This window comes from Leuciscus leuciscus, assembly GCF_965113295.1.
Source record: "Leuciscus leuciscus genome assembly, chromosome: 13".
Classification (NCBI taxonomy): domain Eukaryota; kingdom Metazoa; phylum Chordata; class Actinopteri; order Cypriniformes; family Leuciscidae; genus Leuciscus; species Leuciscus leuciscus.
In genome coordinates this window covers 19939570-19956471 of record NC_138737.1, presented here as the reverse complement: position 1 = coordinate 19956471, position 16902 = coordinate 19939570, and the positions used below count along the sequence as shown (strand labels likewise).

General features: G+C 34.0%; 1 protein-coding gene and 1 long non-coding RNA gene across 2 annotated transcripts; both read right to left on the bottom strand.

Moving 5' to 3' along the window:
- Positions 1-1688: 1688 nt before the first annotated feature.
- Positions 1689-8094, bottom strand: LOC309513252 (uncharacterized protein). The gene is made up of 14 exons (XM_082189023.1): positions 7965-8094; positions 6122-6241; positions 5779-6026; positions 5547-5702; positions 5361-5438; positions 4782-4829; positions 4564-4689; positions 4221-4391; positions 3760-4025; positions 3360-3670; positions 3075-3253; positions 2780-2952; positions 2442-2656; positions 1689-2223 (listed from the first exon to the last, which is right to left on the bottom strand). Exons 1-14 carry the CDS (start codon positions 7990-7992, stop codon positions 1970-1972), a joined length of 2373 nt encoding a protein of 790 aa, XP_082045149.1. The 5' UTR covers positions 7993-8094; the 3' UTR covers positions 1689-1969.
- Positions 8095-11833: 3739 nt separating this feature from the next.
- LOC309511967 lies at positions 11834-12762 on the bottom strand. Its single transcript, XR_014210839.1, has 2 exons — positions 12357-12762; positions 11834-12226 (listed from the first exon to the last, which is right to left on the bottom strand). It is a non-coding gene; the product is annotated as an uncharacterized lncRNA (long non-coding RNA).
- Between the last annotated feature and the right edge of the window lie 4140 nt (positions 12763-16902).

The window sequence follows — 16902 nt, the reverse complement described above, 5'->3', positions numbered from 1 at the left end:
GAAAGGAAGATATTTTGAAGAATGTCAGTAACAAACAGTCAACTGGTCCCATTGACTTCCATAGTAGGAAAAAAAATACTATGTAAGTCAATGGTTCCAGTTAACTGTTTGGTTACTGACATTCTTCAAAATATCTTCCTTTCTGTTCAGCAGAAGAAAGAAATTGATACAGGTTTGAAACAACTTGAGGGTGAGTATATGATGACAGAATTTTCATTTTAAAGTGAAGTATTCCTTTAAGATTGGAATCAAATTGCAAGTTTATCATGAAAATCATGAAATTTTGTTCAATATCGATTAATTTAGATAAATATCAGGTACAGTAGCTACATGCTAATTTTTCTCAAGGAAAAATAAATCTCTTAACTAATGCTGTATCAGCTGGTATCATTACTAAAGGTTAAAATGAACAACACAAATTAATATAATGCAGTTTTTATAAGTTATTTTTCATGATAAGAGTACAAATATACTACAAATATTGTGTTATCATTATTTACAAAATCCACAAAAAATATCAAGAAATAATTTGTCAATATCGCACTCCGCTAATCTATAACACAAGCACTTAATCATCTATTGCTACGATCCAGGATCAGATCTGCCCCATCTTATTTTATGGTTTGGAGCTCTACTAGTGACATTTAAGATACTATGAATGCACTTATTTTTTTATTGCTTAATTAACCTTGTGTTGTTTCTATGCCTTTTTTTTTTATAAAAGGTGGGGTTTTGTTGTACATGGAGCCATTGATGGGAAATCTCGCCTTATAACCTACCTGAGCTGCAACACAAATAACCGTGCCTCCACTGTGCTGACCGAGTTTGTGAAGGCCACATGTCTTTATGGCCTTCCTTCGCGAGTGCGATCTGACCATGGAGGGGAAAATTCACAAATCGCCCTCTTCATGAATCTTGTTCAAGGGGTGGAACGGAGGAGTCACATAATCTGTTCATAATCAACGCATAGAGCGACTTTGGAGAGATGTTTTCCTGCATGTGCTCCAGTACTTTTACAACTTGTTCTACACTCTTGAGGATTCTGAGATCCTTGATCCAGATGATGATGTCCAAAAGATGTCCCTGCAAATTGTCTTCCTGCCAGAGATACAAAAGAGACTGGGTCTATTTAGGGAAGGATGGAATCACCACAAAATCAGAACTGAGAACAATAAAACACCTGTCCAAATATGGACTGCAGGAATGCTTGCCAACATGGAGACAAACTGCAGAGCCATCAGCAATGTTTTTGGTGAAGATCCTTGCAGCACACAAACTCTACAAGAGCTTTTGGCGCAACATGGCGTAGAAAACTTCCCTGTGACTGATGATGGCGAAGATCATTTTCCTGCTGTAGTTGTGGAGCAACCCAGAATCAATCTGAGCCATCAGCAGCAGCAAAACATTATGCAGGCAATTGAGACCATCTCAGATACTACTGTTAAGTATCAGACATGCTGCAGAGAAATTGCAAACACATTACAAGATGGCTGAGATACAATTTATGATACTCTGTTTTTTCTTGAAACGCACCATCAGAATGATAATGTTTATGTATTCTTATTATGTATTAAAAAACGATTAAATGCCTTCAGGTAAATACCACACTGTCTGTTTCATGCTCTGACAAAATGTTTTTAGCAGGATTACTAGACTCCAATGTGAAAAAAGGATTCAGACAAATGCAATCAAAATTGATTCAGGTTTTATTGTTCCATTTATGCAGTGAAACATGAATTAGCACATTTTGCTTCATTTACTCGATTTATCATCATCAGTTTTAATTCCACTGAATTGAAAAAGTACATTTCAAGTTGTACATCAGCAAGTTGTGCTAATTATATATCAAACATTAAAGGTAAGAACAGTACAACAATAACAGTAAATGCAATAACAGTAAAATGCATGTTTGAGTGTTAAGAGAATTATTTCAAGTATTTTTTTTTATCACCCTTACATGAACAAGGTACTACATGGTGCCAAAGGTTGGCGACTGCAGAATACCTTCGGTCATGTAGGTTCTAAAAGATTCGTAGGTACTGTGAATTGGAAGTCTGAGAACAATAAGGCATGTGTTGGCCTCTGGAAATATTCTGGTGTTTTGACCAAATGCAAGTAAAAATTCAATTTTTGGCTGATGGGGGAATCCAAGAGGAGGCACAGATGAGGCTCCAGAAGCAAACTGCAGCACCATTTCCAGTGTCAACGGATTGCAGTCACCTTCTGTAACCACACAGATTCAGACAGACACACAAAGCAGAATAAGGTTTAAATTGAATATCATATTCAGTATGTTGGCTTTCTCAAGCCAACTAATTTTTTTTATTGGAAAGAAATTTAACTTCACAAAAATGTGTCACTCAAAATCACATTAAATGCAAATACATTTTTTACAACAAAGTGGTTGTAATGTTTAAATGATAAAGCACTAAAACCCCTACCTTCTACATCTATTAACCAGTCTCTCCAGAAACAGATGGTCTTATTTTCCAGTTGCCTTTTGTTGCTGCCAAGGGGTGAGAAGTCCACTTCGAAAAGAGTTGCCAGATCTTTTGCCTCCAGTGGTCTGATCGCATTGACAAACAGGTCCTCAAAGATTTCAGCATGATTTTTTAGCTCGTCCATCAGACCAAAAGTTTTGAAACCCTCTTCAAATCTGTCACAGGACATTTAGAGATTTTAATCAAGTCATAATGAGATTTTGGCCACAACCAAACTTTCCATTTACTACATTTTTCCTTTGTACAGCATTTATATGGTTCTCATGATGGATACTTACTGTCTGAGAGCCAAATTTATCCGCCCATTCACAAAGTATTCTGCTGCAGATTGGATCAGGGAATCTCTCTCTTCAAGTGATGAGATGTACCTAAGTGCTCCCATCATGTTCAGACTGTCCCCAGCATCTGATATAGCAGAATTTGCTTTTAGAACAGAGTCTGCTTCTTTAATCTGCAAGTAAATCATTAGAAAGTTATGCCATGAAATCACAAAGCATCCATTGCAAATGACAAAATAAAAAACCCCTGCATAGATGAGACTGTTTAATGTACAAGTCTAAAGTTTATAATCACCTTTGTGAGTTTTTCTCTGAAGCAGCTGTCTGCTATTTCCTCAAGGGAGACCGGAAGTGTACATGTACCACAGAGTTGCATAAAGAGACGATCAGAAAAAAAACGAGGGCCCACTCCACCATGAACTATGCACACAGCAATCATTTTTGCAATGGTCATGTACAAGCCATTCTCAAGTGCTGAAAAACATATATATATATATACATATATTTAGTGATATATTTAGTATATACATATATTTCAATTTCATATGAAAAAAAGAAAAGCAAATTAGATAATCCTCACCATGAGTATCAAGAGCCAGTAGTCTGTTGTCTTCCGGCCCTTCAAATATTTTTGATATCTGGATTTCCCTCATCAACAAGTGTAGGTATTCCCTGGTTGGTCCACCATCATCTATAGCTCCTTCTCCAACCCCATCAGAGTCCACAAAAATCACATCCAGTCTTGCTTCTGGATTGAAGCGCCTTCGTTTGAAAGCGTGCAGGCTACCTTGTAATATGTTGTCTCGACTTACATTGATTTGATTGCTTGTGGGACAACATGAGAGATCAACTCTGCTATGAAGCTTCTTCAAAATTATCTGTAGATCAACTCTAAAACACAAAGGGGTAAAATAAGTTTGCTTTCATGTGTCTGAAAAAGTTTAGTTCTTTAAATTCCTTTAAAGTATAACATAACATACTGATCTGAAATAATTTCACAGTTGTCATTTGTTACAGAGGATGGTTGAGTGGGAAGAGAGCGTTCAGGTGACCACTGATGATATGTGTGTGAAGGTGAAGGAGCAGATGACCAGTGTGCAGGTGAAGGAGCAGGTGAAGGAGCAGGTGACCAGTGTGCAGGTGAAGGAGCAGGTGAAGGAGCAGGTGACCAGTTTGGGGGTGTTGGGGAATGACAATCATTCAGTGGCAAAGAAGTAATTGGTTCATGTGATGATGATGCAAGCGACTGGTTGGAAAAGGACGAGGTAAAATGAACTTCACCAGAATTCACTTGAATGCTTGCTTCGTTCTGTTTATCTTGACTTTCCTGTACATACAGACCAATATTTTAAATAAAAAATATATTTAAAAAAAAAAGAAGAAAAAAAAACTATATACACCTAAAATAGTTTTAGAGACTATAAATAGAAGGGTTACTCACGTGTGCATCCATTGGTGAACCCCAAACAACATAAAGAGTTGAATGACCCTGGATGTTGTAATCATTAAGTGTTCCTGAAAGGTTATTTTCAAGAGGTGTAGATGAGATCGCATCTTGAACATAGAACACTTCACTGGACAGGTCATCCTGACCAACAAAGTCAAATAAGATCTGAAAAGAAGTACATGAAACATAGGTAGATTACACTATTAGATTACATTATTATACAATTATCCTTCTTCATCAAGGCTAATTACTATATTATTTCCCAAACACATTTTAAATCATGACTGTTTTCTATGCTTATTGTTTATCCTTTTATTAAAAATCAGCAGTCATTTACTTGAATTGTGTCTGACAAGATGAATTTTCGAATTTTTTCCACTCCATTAGGAAACTTGAATTTGATGGGCACAGCATCAATGGGTTCCTCGTAATTCGCAATCCTCTTCCGTCTGTCTTCAATTGCCTATTATGCAACCAAGGTTACATGAATGCAGTACTTCTTTTTTTACTTCAAACAAACAAATCATGAGTTATATTTTTTAAAATAACATTTACCTGTAGTCGACTCTTCTCCTGTGCCTCTAAACATTGGCGTCTCATTTCCTATTTATAATATAAAGAATTTGTGGATTCTATTTAAATAGAAATGTATATTACACCTATTAGAACTAGTATGTTCATAGAAAAACATTACAGAGCAGTTTAATGTCCATACTCTCAAATAAATAGTTTCTTTTGTATTACAACCATCTTATACCATCCAGACCTTAATGTCAATTCAGAAAATGTACTAAAGGTTAAATGGGTTCATGTAATACATCAAAATTTCCTTAATAAAAATGTCTTTCAAACCGGACTCAACTGGTCAAAAACACGATTTTCCCAAGATTAGTAAAGAGGACCTCAACATTCAAAAGTTTATATATATATATATATATACATACATACAGGTAATGCAGTTTATATATAGCTGATTAATGTTCTTAATCAAAGACATTTATACATATTAGCTGAAGTATTACAAGACTAACAGTATGCTACTATCATGTTTTTTTTATGTAAACTTGCAAATTTAGAAGGTAAAATGTTAGGTGGTTGCTGGGTTGCAGTGAAAAAAATAATACAGTTACTTACTTTTTCTCTATCTGCCATTAAAGATTGTTCAAATTCTTTGTCTTGTTCTTGCCGCAAAAATCGCCACTGCTGCAAGACCTATAAACACATCAAAAAATATCTGACTTAAATATTATGAGAAACAAATGATCAACACAGACTCTGGTACATATTGGTTTAAAACGTTATAGGTCTATTCTTAGTTACCACTGTGCTGTCTGCAGTGTCATCTGTGTTGCCACTAAAGTCAGTAAGGTCAATCACCACAGATGGAGTTGGGTCCTCAGAGTCAATCACCACACTTTCAGAGTTGGCTCCTGCTTCAGGTGCACTTTGTGACTGGCACAAAGGAGGTGGTGATTCCTGTGTGGGTAACTGTTGTCATTTACACCACAACACACTTTTACATAAAGCATTATCAAAGAAAATTATTACAAACCTGGTATAATTCTGCTAATGGCAGAATGTACAGCCTACTCCGGCCAAGAGCTTGCTTTAATTCTTTGACAGAAGTAACCAGAAGCTTCTGTAATTTCTTTCCTCTGTCAGCCTTGGCTAATTCATATCCAATCAAATTCAGGCTGACATCTGGGAAACTTTGACAGATACATTGTTTGAAATCTGCCAAACTCCAATTCATTTGGATTTGGGAGACTTTTTCTTTACCTGTGTCATCCACAGGGCTACCTAAAGATGTTTTGAAAGAAAAAGATATAAAATTACTGAATTGTTATAAATAATAATAATAATTTAAAAAATCTCATAATTCACTGTGCCATTACCAAATCCAGTTTGTGTAATTTTTCTTCGTTCTGTCACTGTAGGTAGCTTTGTAAAGGTTGGGCCAGGAAGCAAAAACAGGCAAACATTCCAACAAAGGTTTTCTCGTCTTCCGGCTGTACCTTTAAAACAGAACATTAAAGACTGAATAAATTAAATAAGAGAACCCTCTGATCAATGTGTACATTTTACCAGTTTGATATCTTATTCGAAAAGGAATAACGAGAAATTGAAAGACAGTTAATTTTTTTTAATTATTATTATTTCTTTAGTTTAACACTGGTCAATGAGATTTCGTCTTGACTTCGAATGTCTACACATTTATAATCCGAGATCAGGTATAAAAAAAATCATATAGAATAGACACTGGCTCATGGTTTCAGAGATCGTTTATACTTAAAGGGATAGTTCACTTTGAAATTAAATTTTGGTATGTTTTAGCTTACCTCAAGGGCATCCAAGATGTAGGTGTCTTTTTTTCCGCAGTAGTTTCAATTTTTATATTTTTAGGTCAAACCGTTCTTGTCTGTCAGTCATATAATGCAGGTCTATGGTCACGGTCTCAAAACACATGCACAGAGTCCAAATTAAAACAATTCCCCGTCGTCCAAATTAAACAATTCCCCATCGTAAGTACACATTGATGGCCTAAGACACAAAACGAGCGGTTTGTGTGAGAAAACGAACAGTATTTATATCGTTTTTACCACTTATACGCAGCCATGTCCGAGTGATCTGATCTGACGTGTACGCAGACTGGTGCATAGATATATACACTAGATATCGCCTTAAAGACATTCGTTCAATGAACTGCCGTAGACAAGGCGACATCTAGTGTGTATATGTCTATGCACCAGTCTGCGCTCACGTCAGATCAGAGCACTTCGACATGGCTGTGTATAAGTGGTAAAAACGATATAAATACTGTTCGTTTTCTCACACAAACCGCTCGTTTCGTGTCTTAGGCCATCAATGTGTACTTACGATGGGGAATTGTTTAATTTGGACGACGGGGAATTGTTTTAATTTGGACTCTGTGCATGTGTTTTGAGACCGTGACCATAGACCTGCATTATATGACTGACAGACAAGAACGGTTTGACCTAAAAATATAAAAATTGAAACTACTGCGGAAAAAAAGACACCTACATCTTGGATGCCCTTGAGGTAAGCTAAAACATACCAAAAATTAATTTCAAAGTGAACTATCCCTTTAAAAGTTGTATCAGCGATTTCAGGCCCAAACATAAATGATCACATTTATCTAATCTTTCCAAACCATCCGCTAGCTGCCCGCCCCATAAGCAAGCCGTCAAAAAAACGTGTCTCTGTAGGCAGCCTAGGCTCTGAGATCTGCACACAAAAACAATTGGTTTCACCAACCACTCAAAACCAAAATAAATAGTGTTCCAACCAATCACCGACAGGGGGAGGGTGTTGTGAGGTTTTCGTGTGCACGAGCACAAAACCTCACAACACCCACCCCCTGTCGGTGATTGGTTGGAACACTATTTATGTTTGGGCCTGAAATCACTGATACAACCTTTAAATCACGTGACTTTGGTAGTTTGATACAGGCTCTGAATCACTTGTTCGAAAAAAAATATTCATAAAGGTTTCAAAGCTTCACGAAGTGTGTTCGAAGCTTCGAAAGCCCTAATCATCTCCAATGAAGACTCATCAGGGCACTTGTACTTTTACTGTAGCCTGTAGAGGCTGCGTCCTACGTAGCAACAGCTTTCGAAATGAGACATGTGTTCCCGTACAACTTTGCAATTTTTATTTTTTTATTTATTTAGAAAAGGGACAATGTACATTAATTAACATTCATAAATGTAAATGTACCCAAATTAGCCCGAAGGCTAGTTTTCATTGGTAGTCCCTTTGCCAGATGTTATTAGGCTCTAAACTAGAAAAAAGTAAAAAGGTTAAACATTACAACAATACACTACAACAATCATAAATCTAGAACTTGTAAACACCTCTATAAAATACAATACAAGAGCATTATACAAAAAGACAATATACACACAATAGAAAAAATTGTTATGAGTTAATATGACTAATCAGGTTTATAATAAAATTAATAATAAGTTTAATAATAATAATAGAGCAGCATTAATGTTCACATTGTTGGTTATGAAGAAGCCATTTCTTAAGATTAAACTTAAAAGAGTTAAATGTTGAGCACTCTCTAATTGAGTGAGGTACAGTATTCCACTGATGTGAAGCTCTGTATGAGAAAACAGCTTGGCCAAACGATGTTTTCCTACGTGGAATTATACAATCCGCTCTAATTGCTCCTCTTGTAATTCTGTTTTCAATAGATTTAAATTTAATAAAATCAGCCAAAGGAGGAGGAGCCAAACCATGCATGATCTTATAAACTAAACAAACATTTTTAAAGTTGATTAGAATTTCCCAGTTAAACAAGTTATACTTATTTAAAATGTGACAATGATGAAAGCTGAATTGTTTTTTATCTAAAATTTTAAGTGCTTGTTTGTATATTGATTCTAATGGTTTTAGGACTGTAGAATGTGTATTTGACCAACTTGTCAAACAATATGTGACATGAGAAAGAATCATAGAGTGGAAATATATCTTTGCTGCCTCATTTGATAAACAATTTCTAACAAACCTAAAGTTAAATTTAATCTTTTTGCAAACTTTTTTTATGTGAGTTTTAAAACCAAGACAGGAGTCCAGATGTACCCCTAGATATTTACATTCTGAAACAACCTGTAATCTTTCTCCTGAAATAAAAATGTCCTGCTTTGTATCAGGCCTATGTCCTTTAGAAAAGAACATACAGACTGTTTTTGACACATTTAACCTAAAAAAACTCTGATTTAGCCAGGATGTAACTTTTACCATAACGTCTGTCAACTTTTTTGCAACCTCTTCTGCATTTTTACCATGTGTAAAAATGACTGTATCGTCAGCATACATTAGAATATTACATTGTCCACACTCCTTAGGTAAATCATTAATATACAAGCTAAAAAGAATTGGGCCCAGTATGGACCCTTGTGGAACACCAGTTGATATTGTCTATTAAATTCGATTTAAAATTATCAATTTTTACTAATTGAGAACGGGAAGAAAGGTAAGATTTGATTAAATTTACAAAATGTATAGAAAAATTAAAATCATACAGTTTATGCAAAAGGTTATTATGGTTTAGAGTATCAAATGCTTTCTGTAAATCAAGAAATACAGCCCCTACCACTCCACCTTTATCCATTAATGCTTTTACCTTTTCTGTAAAGTAACATATTGCAGTTTCTGTTGAGTGATTTGCCCTAAAACCAAATTGCATCGGATGCAATGCTTTGGAAACGCACCCCTGGTCAAGCCTATCACTGGGAATTCACAACTTGTCGATTTTTTTAAATCATTTTCAAACAATTGTGGGACTATTTTTTATTTGCACATCAATTACCAAATTCTTGACATAATAGGCTACATTTAATATTATAGTATTTAGGTCTATTTCAAGTGTCTCCAGCAACAACAAAAAAACAACAACATCAAATTGTAATGAGATTGAAAGGAAAAAAACCCTAGGCTATGCATCAAAATGAGTATGAATGGTAAAGGGATGCAAACATGTATGGTCAAAAAAGAGAGGTTATCGAAGCCCTCGCCCCGCGGCAAATATCCAGATACTTACATAATTGTGATGAATTTAATCCTTTGTAAGTTATCATTTTGCAGTGTAAGATTACAGTTAACACCTTTAAATATTACATAATTGTATTATGTATTTTTATTAAACTTGTGCGTATGAGTGAGTCTATGCAGCAGCAAAAAGTAATTCTTGAAAAAATCTGCACAGTAATTTTATAAAATCTAAATAAATATGTTCATAAAAACAAATTACTATTAGTACTCTTATAAAATTCAATCAGGCAATCATACATTTCACAATTTTATATTTATATGTTAAGAATTCAGAAGTGTATATATTAATATAGCCTACACTACACTACACAGAAATAATATACAATTAAATTATGCTTATTTTAAACGTATTGTGCTGGCAAGGTATAAAAAAATATAGGCTTTAAATAATCTTTCAGTGCGCAAAACAATGATAATATGAAACGCTTCAAAACAGAGCGCACAAAGCGCGTATGCACATGCGCATCGCGGGTGCAGAATGATGTGCTCAAAGCAACATGGAGTCACGTGTGCAGCGCTGCGCTGCAAGTGCGCATTTAAAAGTTCACGGCACAAAGCGAAGACATGTCGAGCGCACAAATCCCTATGACAAATCCTAGAGTATATCTGTCCAACAGTTTATTGATAATTTGTTTCTTCACAGTTTTAAATTCCAGTTATTGTGCGTTTGATGCCGATTCATAGCCCTTGTGATGTGTGTGATCTAACGTTAACAGGCACACGGTAGCGAGTCGTTTAAAAACAGCAACAAACTACAACAAAATAAAGTCATTTTATGCAAATCCACAGTCTTTTATCTACAGATCAAGTATTATAATGTGAATATATCATATTGTAGAGAGTTTTACCGTGCATGTATGCTGCTGTAACACCTGACGAGGCGCGCGCGCTGTCTGAATAACGTTACTGAATGGAGAATGATTGACAGACACAGAGGAGGGAAAACTAGTTTCCGTAAACTTAAATTTAATGATGTAAATAGACTTCTCTTCTGTCCCTCACCTCTGTTTGCATCCCTGATGGTAGTAACTGAAAAAAGAAAGCATTTCGAAACTCAGAAACATATGTTTCGCAAAAGATATAACGTAGGCCTAGACTTACCTGAATGTCGATTTCGAGACCGTCGAAAAAGCCTCCTTGTAGCAGCAAGCAAATTCTCGTTCGATGAACTCTGCATAAGTTCCATTCTTGCTCTATTTGCGACATTAAAAATTCTATCAAAGGCAGAAACTGCCGCATCTAGCGTTACCTGCTCTGATGAAGCAGCTTCTTCCTCCATCTTACAATGACTGCTTTGCAGGCGTGAAAACGTGGGAGCAAGGGGAAACCGCTGACGGTTATTGTTGATATCAAGAATTGAATTGTTGATATCAAGAATTGAATTGTTGATATCAAGAATTACATTTTTGATATCAAGAATTACATTGTTGATATCAAAAATGTAATTCTTGATATCAACAATTCAATTCTTGATATCAAAAATGTAATTCTTGATATCAACAATTCAATTCTTGATATCAACAATTCAATTCTTGATATCAAAAATGTAATTCTTGATATCAACAATTCAATTCTTGATATCAACAATTGATTTTGAATGGCAGCCTATGGTGACATTTCACTAGTGAAAATACAATTACAGATATCAACAATTGAATTGTTGATATCAAGAATTCATATCCTGGAAATGAATAAAAGTTAAAACGGCTTGCCTTGTGGCATGACATCTCGTCACACCCCTACTCATTAATATTCATAAATTCATTACCATAGCTATTCTTACCTGTAAAAATGACATTTCTAGATATCTGTAATACTATTTTTACTAGTTAAAATAGTATTTAAGATATCTGTAATTCTATTTTTACTAGTTGCAAGGGCAATTTCAGATATCAACTTGTTTTTTTGATATCAATAATTACATTGTTACTAGTAAAAATGCAAATTCCTGATATCAAGAATTACGTGGTTACTAGTAAAAATGTCTAATCTTGATATCAACAATTAAATTGCTACTAGTAAAAATGTTAATTTTTGATATCTGAAAATGTATTTCTGATATCAATATAATTTCAGATATCTAGAATGGCTTTCTTACTAGTAACAATCACATTCATGATTTCAGAAATTAATATTGTCACTAGTGAAAATGGAATTCTTGATATCAAAAATGAACATTGTTACTAGTAGCAATTCAATTGTTGATATCAAGAATAGACATTTCAACTAGTGACAACTGAATTCTTGATATCAAAAATAAATGTTTTTACTAGTAAGAATTGTATTTCTGATATGTGAAACTGGAATTTTAACTAGTAAGAAATCAATTCTTGATATCAACAATTGATTTTGAATGGCAGCCTATGGTGACATTTCACTAGTGAAAATACAATTCTTGATATCAAGAATTATAGTTTTTACTAGTTGAAATTCAATTGTTGATATCAAGAATTATCATTTTAACTAGTGAAAATGTAAATGCTGATATCAAGAATTAGCATTGTTACTAGTGGAAATGTAATTCCTGATATCAAAAATTGCCATTGTTACTAGTAGAAATCTAATTCCTGATATCAATAACTATCATTTTAACTAGTGATAATGTAGTTGTTGATATCAAAAATTCGTATCCTGCGAATGATTAAAAGTCAAAACGGCTTGCCTATTGCCATTCCCAGGATATAAATTGTTAATATCAAGAATTATAGTTTTTACTAGTTGAAATTAAATTGTTAATATCAAGAATTATAGTTTTTACTAGTTAAAATTCAATTGTTGATATCAAGAATGAACATTTTTACTAGTTAAAATGTAATTCCTGATATCAAAAATTGCCATTGTTACTAGTAGAAACATTTTTCCTGATATCAAGAATTATAATTTTAACTAGTGAAAATGTAATTGTTGATATCAAGGATTCATATCCTGGAAATGAATAAAAGTTAAAACGGCTTGCCATAGTATTTGTCCTTTAAGAATGCGAACCGCCAATAAGCCCGAAGAAGAAGAAGAAGAAGAAGACCAATCAGAGCGCTCCGTCATCACGCGCCTGCGTAACGAGGAGAGAGAGCTGAGCATGATAGAGGAGAATAGACGTGAGCTGATCTTTGCGATCGAAGTTAAAGGAATATAGTTAAAAGAAAACCTTCTGAAAAGTAGAAATGAGTTCAATTGATTCATTTCATACCATGCACTGTATGGAGAAGCTGATTGAATATTGTTGAGTCACATTTTACTCCGGGGTTATAGTGAACCGCGTGGGTATTCCTTGTTCACCGACGCCATTGTTGGCCAAGCGTGCCTGTGAGACGCGCCTGTGTAAAAGGAAAAACGATTAATATAGAGGTGAATGATTAATATATAATTTCTGGTGAAAAAATTATATTGTGATGTTCCATTGTTTAATTTGAATATTTCAATCTAAATGATTATAAGTGTGGTTATAGTGAAACGCGTGGGTATTCCTTGTTCAATTTAGTTCACCATTATTGTTGGTCACATGCGCCTGTGTGTGAGAGAAAACTATTAAGTTCCCTTTCAGGATTGACTTGACAAATACGAGGACTGAGAAGAAACTGATCAGTACTTTGCAGAACATTGAACTCTTGATGGCGTATGGTTACCCAGAGCCAAATTTGATTGATATTGAGGTCCTTATTCATTTTAACAGCTGTGATATTTTTAGAGAAAAGACACTTCGTTTATTTATTTATTTTTGTTTTTTATTTCATTTCATTTTGACATTGAAATGACCGGTCTGTGTATTTTTGTGGAGTGAGTGAAGAGTGCACTCGAGGAAAAATGTTCATGGTTGATCATTATTGTGTATTGTTTGTATGATATTGTAATTCACTTTCTTTTATTTTGTTTAATATTTTCACTTTATATCAAATTACATTCCAGTTCAAATCTAACTCTTGTCTGTCTGTTGTTTCTCAACACAACCCGCAACTTCCTTTACGAACTTTAAATCTTCTGCTAAATCTATTTGTACCAACAGCAATTCATTTAATAATTAATTACCAAATTCTGTAGACGCCTGTTACATAGCTCTAATATTTGCTAAAAGACTAAAATCGGCAATGAGATCTGTAATAGATGAGACACAATCTGGTTTTATGAGTAAAAGACAAATTGTTAATAATATAAGATTGGTTCTTGATTTATTATATTATTCAGAATTGATACAGGAGTACAGCTTCATTCGTTTTTTAGATTTCTATAAGCCGTTTGATTCTTTAGAGCACAATTTATTATGAAGTCATTACATAGATTTGGTTTTGGAGATATGTTTTGCAAAGTAATTAAAACCCTTTACAATAATAGAAGCTGTTGGATTAAATTAAAGAATGGCACTTCCCCAAGGTTTAGTTTATCTAGAGGAGTCAGACAAAGGGTGTCCCATTTCTCCCTATTTATTTCTACTTTGTGTGCAGCAACTCTCCACGTTTATCTGTGAAAGCAGTATTTAGGGTATCCGTATATAGCAGATCGAGAAGTTATTATATTAGCCAATTAGCAGATGACACTATACCTTATTTTTAAGAGATGCTTCCCAAATCCCTATAGTAATTGATTATATAAAACTGTTCTCTAAAGCTTCAGGACTTTATTTAAACATAAATAAATGTGACTTAATGTCTATTAAAGATTGCACTGCACCCTCTTTCTATAATATTCCAGTTAGCTCTAAAGTTACATATTTAGGCATCGTGATCACTAAAAATCAAGATAGTAGATAATAGTACATTGAACTTTGACCCTGTTATAATAAAAGCCCAAAGAAGATGTAATGCATGGTTGCATTTGGCAAAACAAAATACATTATGTTAAGAAGTACATTATGTTAAAATCTATTTTCTTGATTTCTCATCTCTGAACAACACTTTCAAAATGAATTGGATTAGACCGTTTTTGTGTAATCCAAATTCAATTTGGGATTTTATCCCTAATTACTTCTTTTCCAAATTAGGTGGTCTCCCTTTCCTATTGATCTGTAATTATAATATTGCTAGAATCCCTTACAACTTATCTAAGTTCCATAAGCAAGCATTACTTGCGTGGTCTTTCATTTTTAAGCACAACTTTTCCCCTCACCGGTACTTTATTTGGAACAACTGGGAAATTGTATATAAGAATGTCTTTGTTTTTTTAGTAATTGGTTTGAGAAACAAATTTTGACTCTTTCTCAGTTATTAAATTCAGAAGGTGTTACTTTAAATTATAAAGAATTTTTACGGAAATTCAATTTCCCAGTAACTCCCAAGGAATTTCCCATTGTAATGGACGCTGTTCCTAAAGGAGTTGTTATGCTTCTAAGAGAGTCCGTTATATCATCTAACACTTTACCTATTTCTTTAGACCCATTTGAACTCCCAGTAGGAAAACTGTGCTTTTTGTCACATCCTTCATCACGTATTATTATAGAATTAGATCTCTCTTTCAAAAGGAGCTTGCAACAATTCCATATATGTCGTCATATTGGATGAATTTGGTTGACCATATTGATTGGGAAAAAAGTATGGACTCTGCCTTTGAAATACATAATAACTAACAAGGTTAGAGAAATTTCATTCAGATTATTACACAAATCTTACCCTTTTTTGAAAAGGTTTAAGTCAGATATAGACACAAGTTGTTCTTTCTGTGGCGCCCCTGATGAAACTGCTCCTCATATCTTCTGGGATTGTCCTCACAAACAACTATTTAATTTTCTCATTTTATCAACTGCAATGTGCTTCTGGATTTCTCTTTTGTTTTTTAAGGATGTAATGTTTTGCTTCTTTAATATACAAAAAGCTCAAATTAAGGAATATTTTATTATTAATCTATTATTGCTCCTTACTAAATTTCATATTCACCACTGTAAATTCTCTCTTCAAAATCCTTTACTCATTGTTTTTAGGAGAGAGGTCCAACAGTACATCCAAAATATTTCATCATCCAAGAATCTTAAAGCTCTTAAGACAATAACCTTGTTTCAACTTTTTAATTTATTTCATTAAAGTTTTCTGTTCAGTTCTTCTATATAATAGATCCATGTATAAATGATGGATTTTAGTATCATTTAATGTAACTTCTACATTTTTGATACGTAGGCTACTTGTATTTTTGATTCCTTGGCATTAAATAGAAATAAAAATAAGGTGGATACAGGACCTGCCCCTCCTGAAGAATACAGAATTTTTAACATATAAAGATAAGAGTGTTTGGAAAATGCTGAGGTGCAATAGGTGATTATCTACAAACATTTTTTTTTTTTTATGCTGGTTGAAAGTCTCCTCATATCCTGATAGCAATCACAATGTTAAGCGGTCTAACACACATACCATTTCTCAAAATCAGGTACGCCAATATGGTTTATATAAAATATGAATTATTGAACAATAATAGTTAATTATGCAAGAATACAAAGTTTGTAGATGAGCAAGGCAAGGCAAGTTTATTTACATGGCACATTTCATACACTATGGCAATTCAAAGTGCTTTAGAGAGGAATAAAAATAATCAAAAAATAAAAGTAAGGAACATTCAAACAGTTATTCAAAAGCTTTACATAGAAAGGAATTAATCACACTATAGCAATTCATAGCGCTTTGCATAGAAAAATAAAAGCAGGGGAAACAGTTATAAAAGGAATTAAAAGAGATAAGTGATACCGTTATAAAATGAATTAAGAGTAAAATGAATTAAAATAGTAAATACACTTCTCATCTGACAAAACACCGGTGTATCTTATTTTGACTCTGAGATTTCCCCATGACGGTCAGTGTTCTTCTGTGGATTTTCATTTACCGTGGATTATCTGAGCCCACCAGATTAGTAATCTGTACCAACCATCAGATATGCTTGGTGTTAAAGATATAGCCTTCATAAATAGTACACTAGTGTTCTCATTTAAGCATCCTTCAATGGCAGGAGAGATCAATATATCAAAGGAAATACAGAAATGATCAGACAGTGCTACATCCTTAATAACAATCGATGAAATGTTTAGACCCTTACTGATAAGTAAATCTAGAGTGTCTCCACGATTGTGTGTGGGTCCATGTACATGCTGAGTCAGATCAAAAGTTTTTAAAACAGTTTTGATTTC

Excerpts from the sequence above, each read along its gene's own strand:
- LOC309513252 (XM_082189023.1), bottom strand. The coding sequence starts at position 7,992 with ATGAAAACTAGCCTTCGGGCTAATTTGG. Across the intron at positions 6,242-7,964 it reads TAGCCTTCGGGCTAATTTGG|GTACAGCCGGAAGACGAGAA; the intron begins GTACATTTACAT and ends TCTGTTTTAAAG. Across the intron at positions 4,026-4,220 it reads GTTCACCAATGGATGCACAC|TCGCTTGCATCATCATCACA; the intron begins GTGAGTAACCCT and ends TTTTCCAACCAG.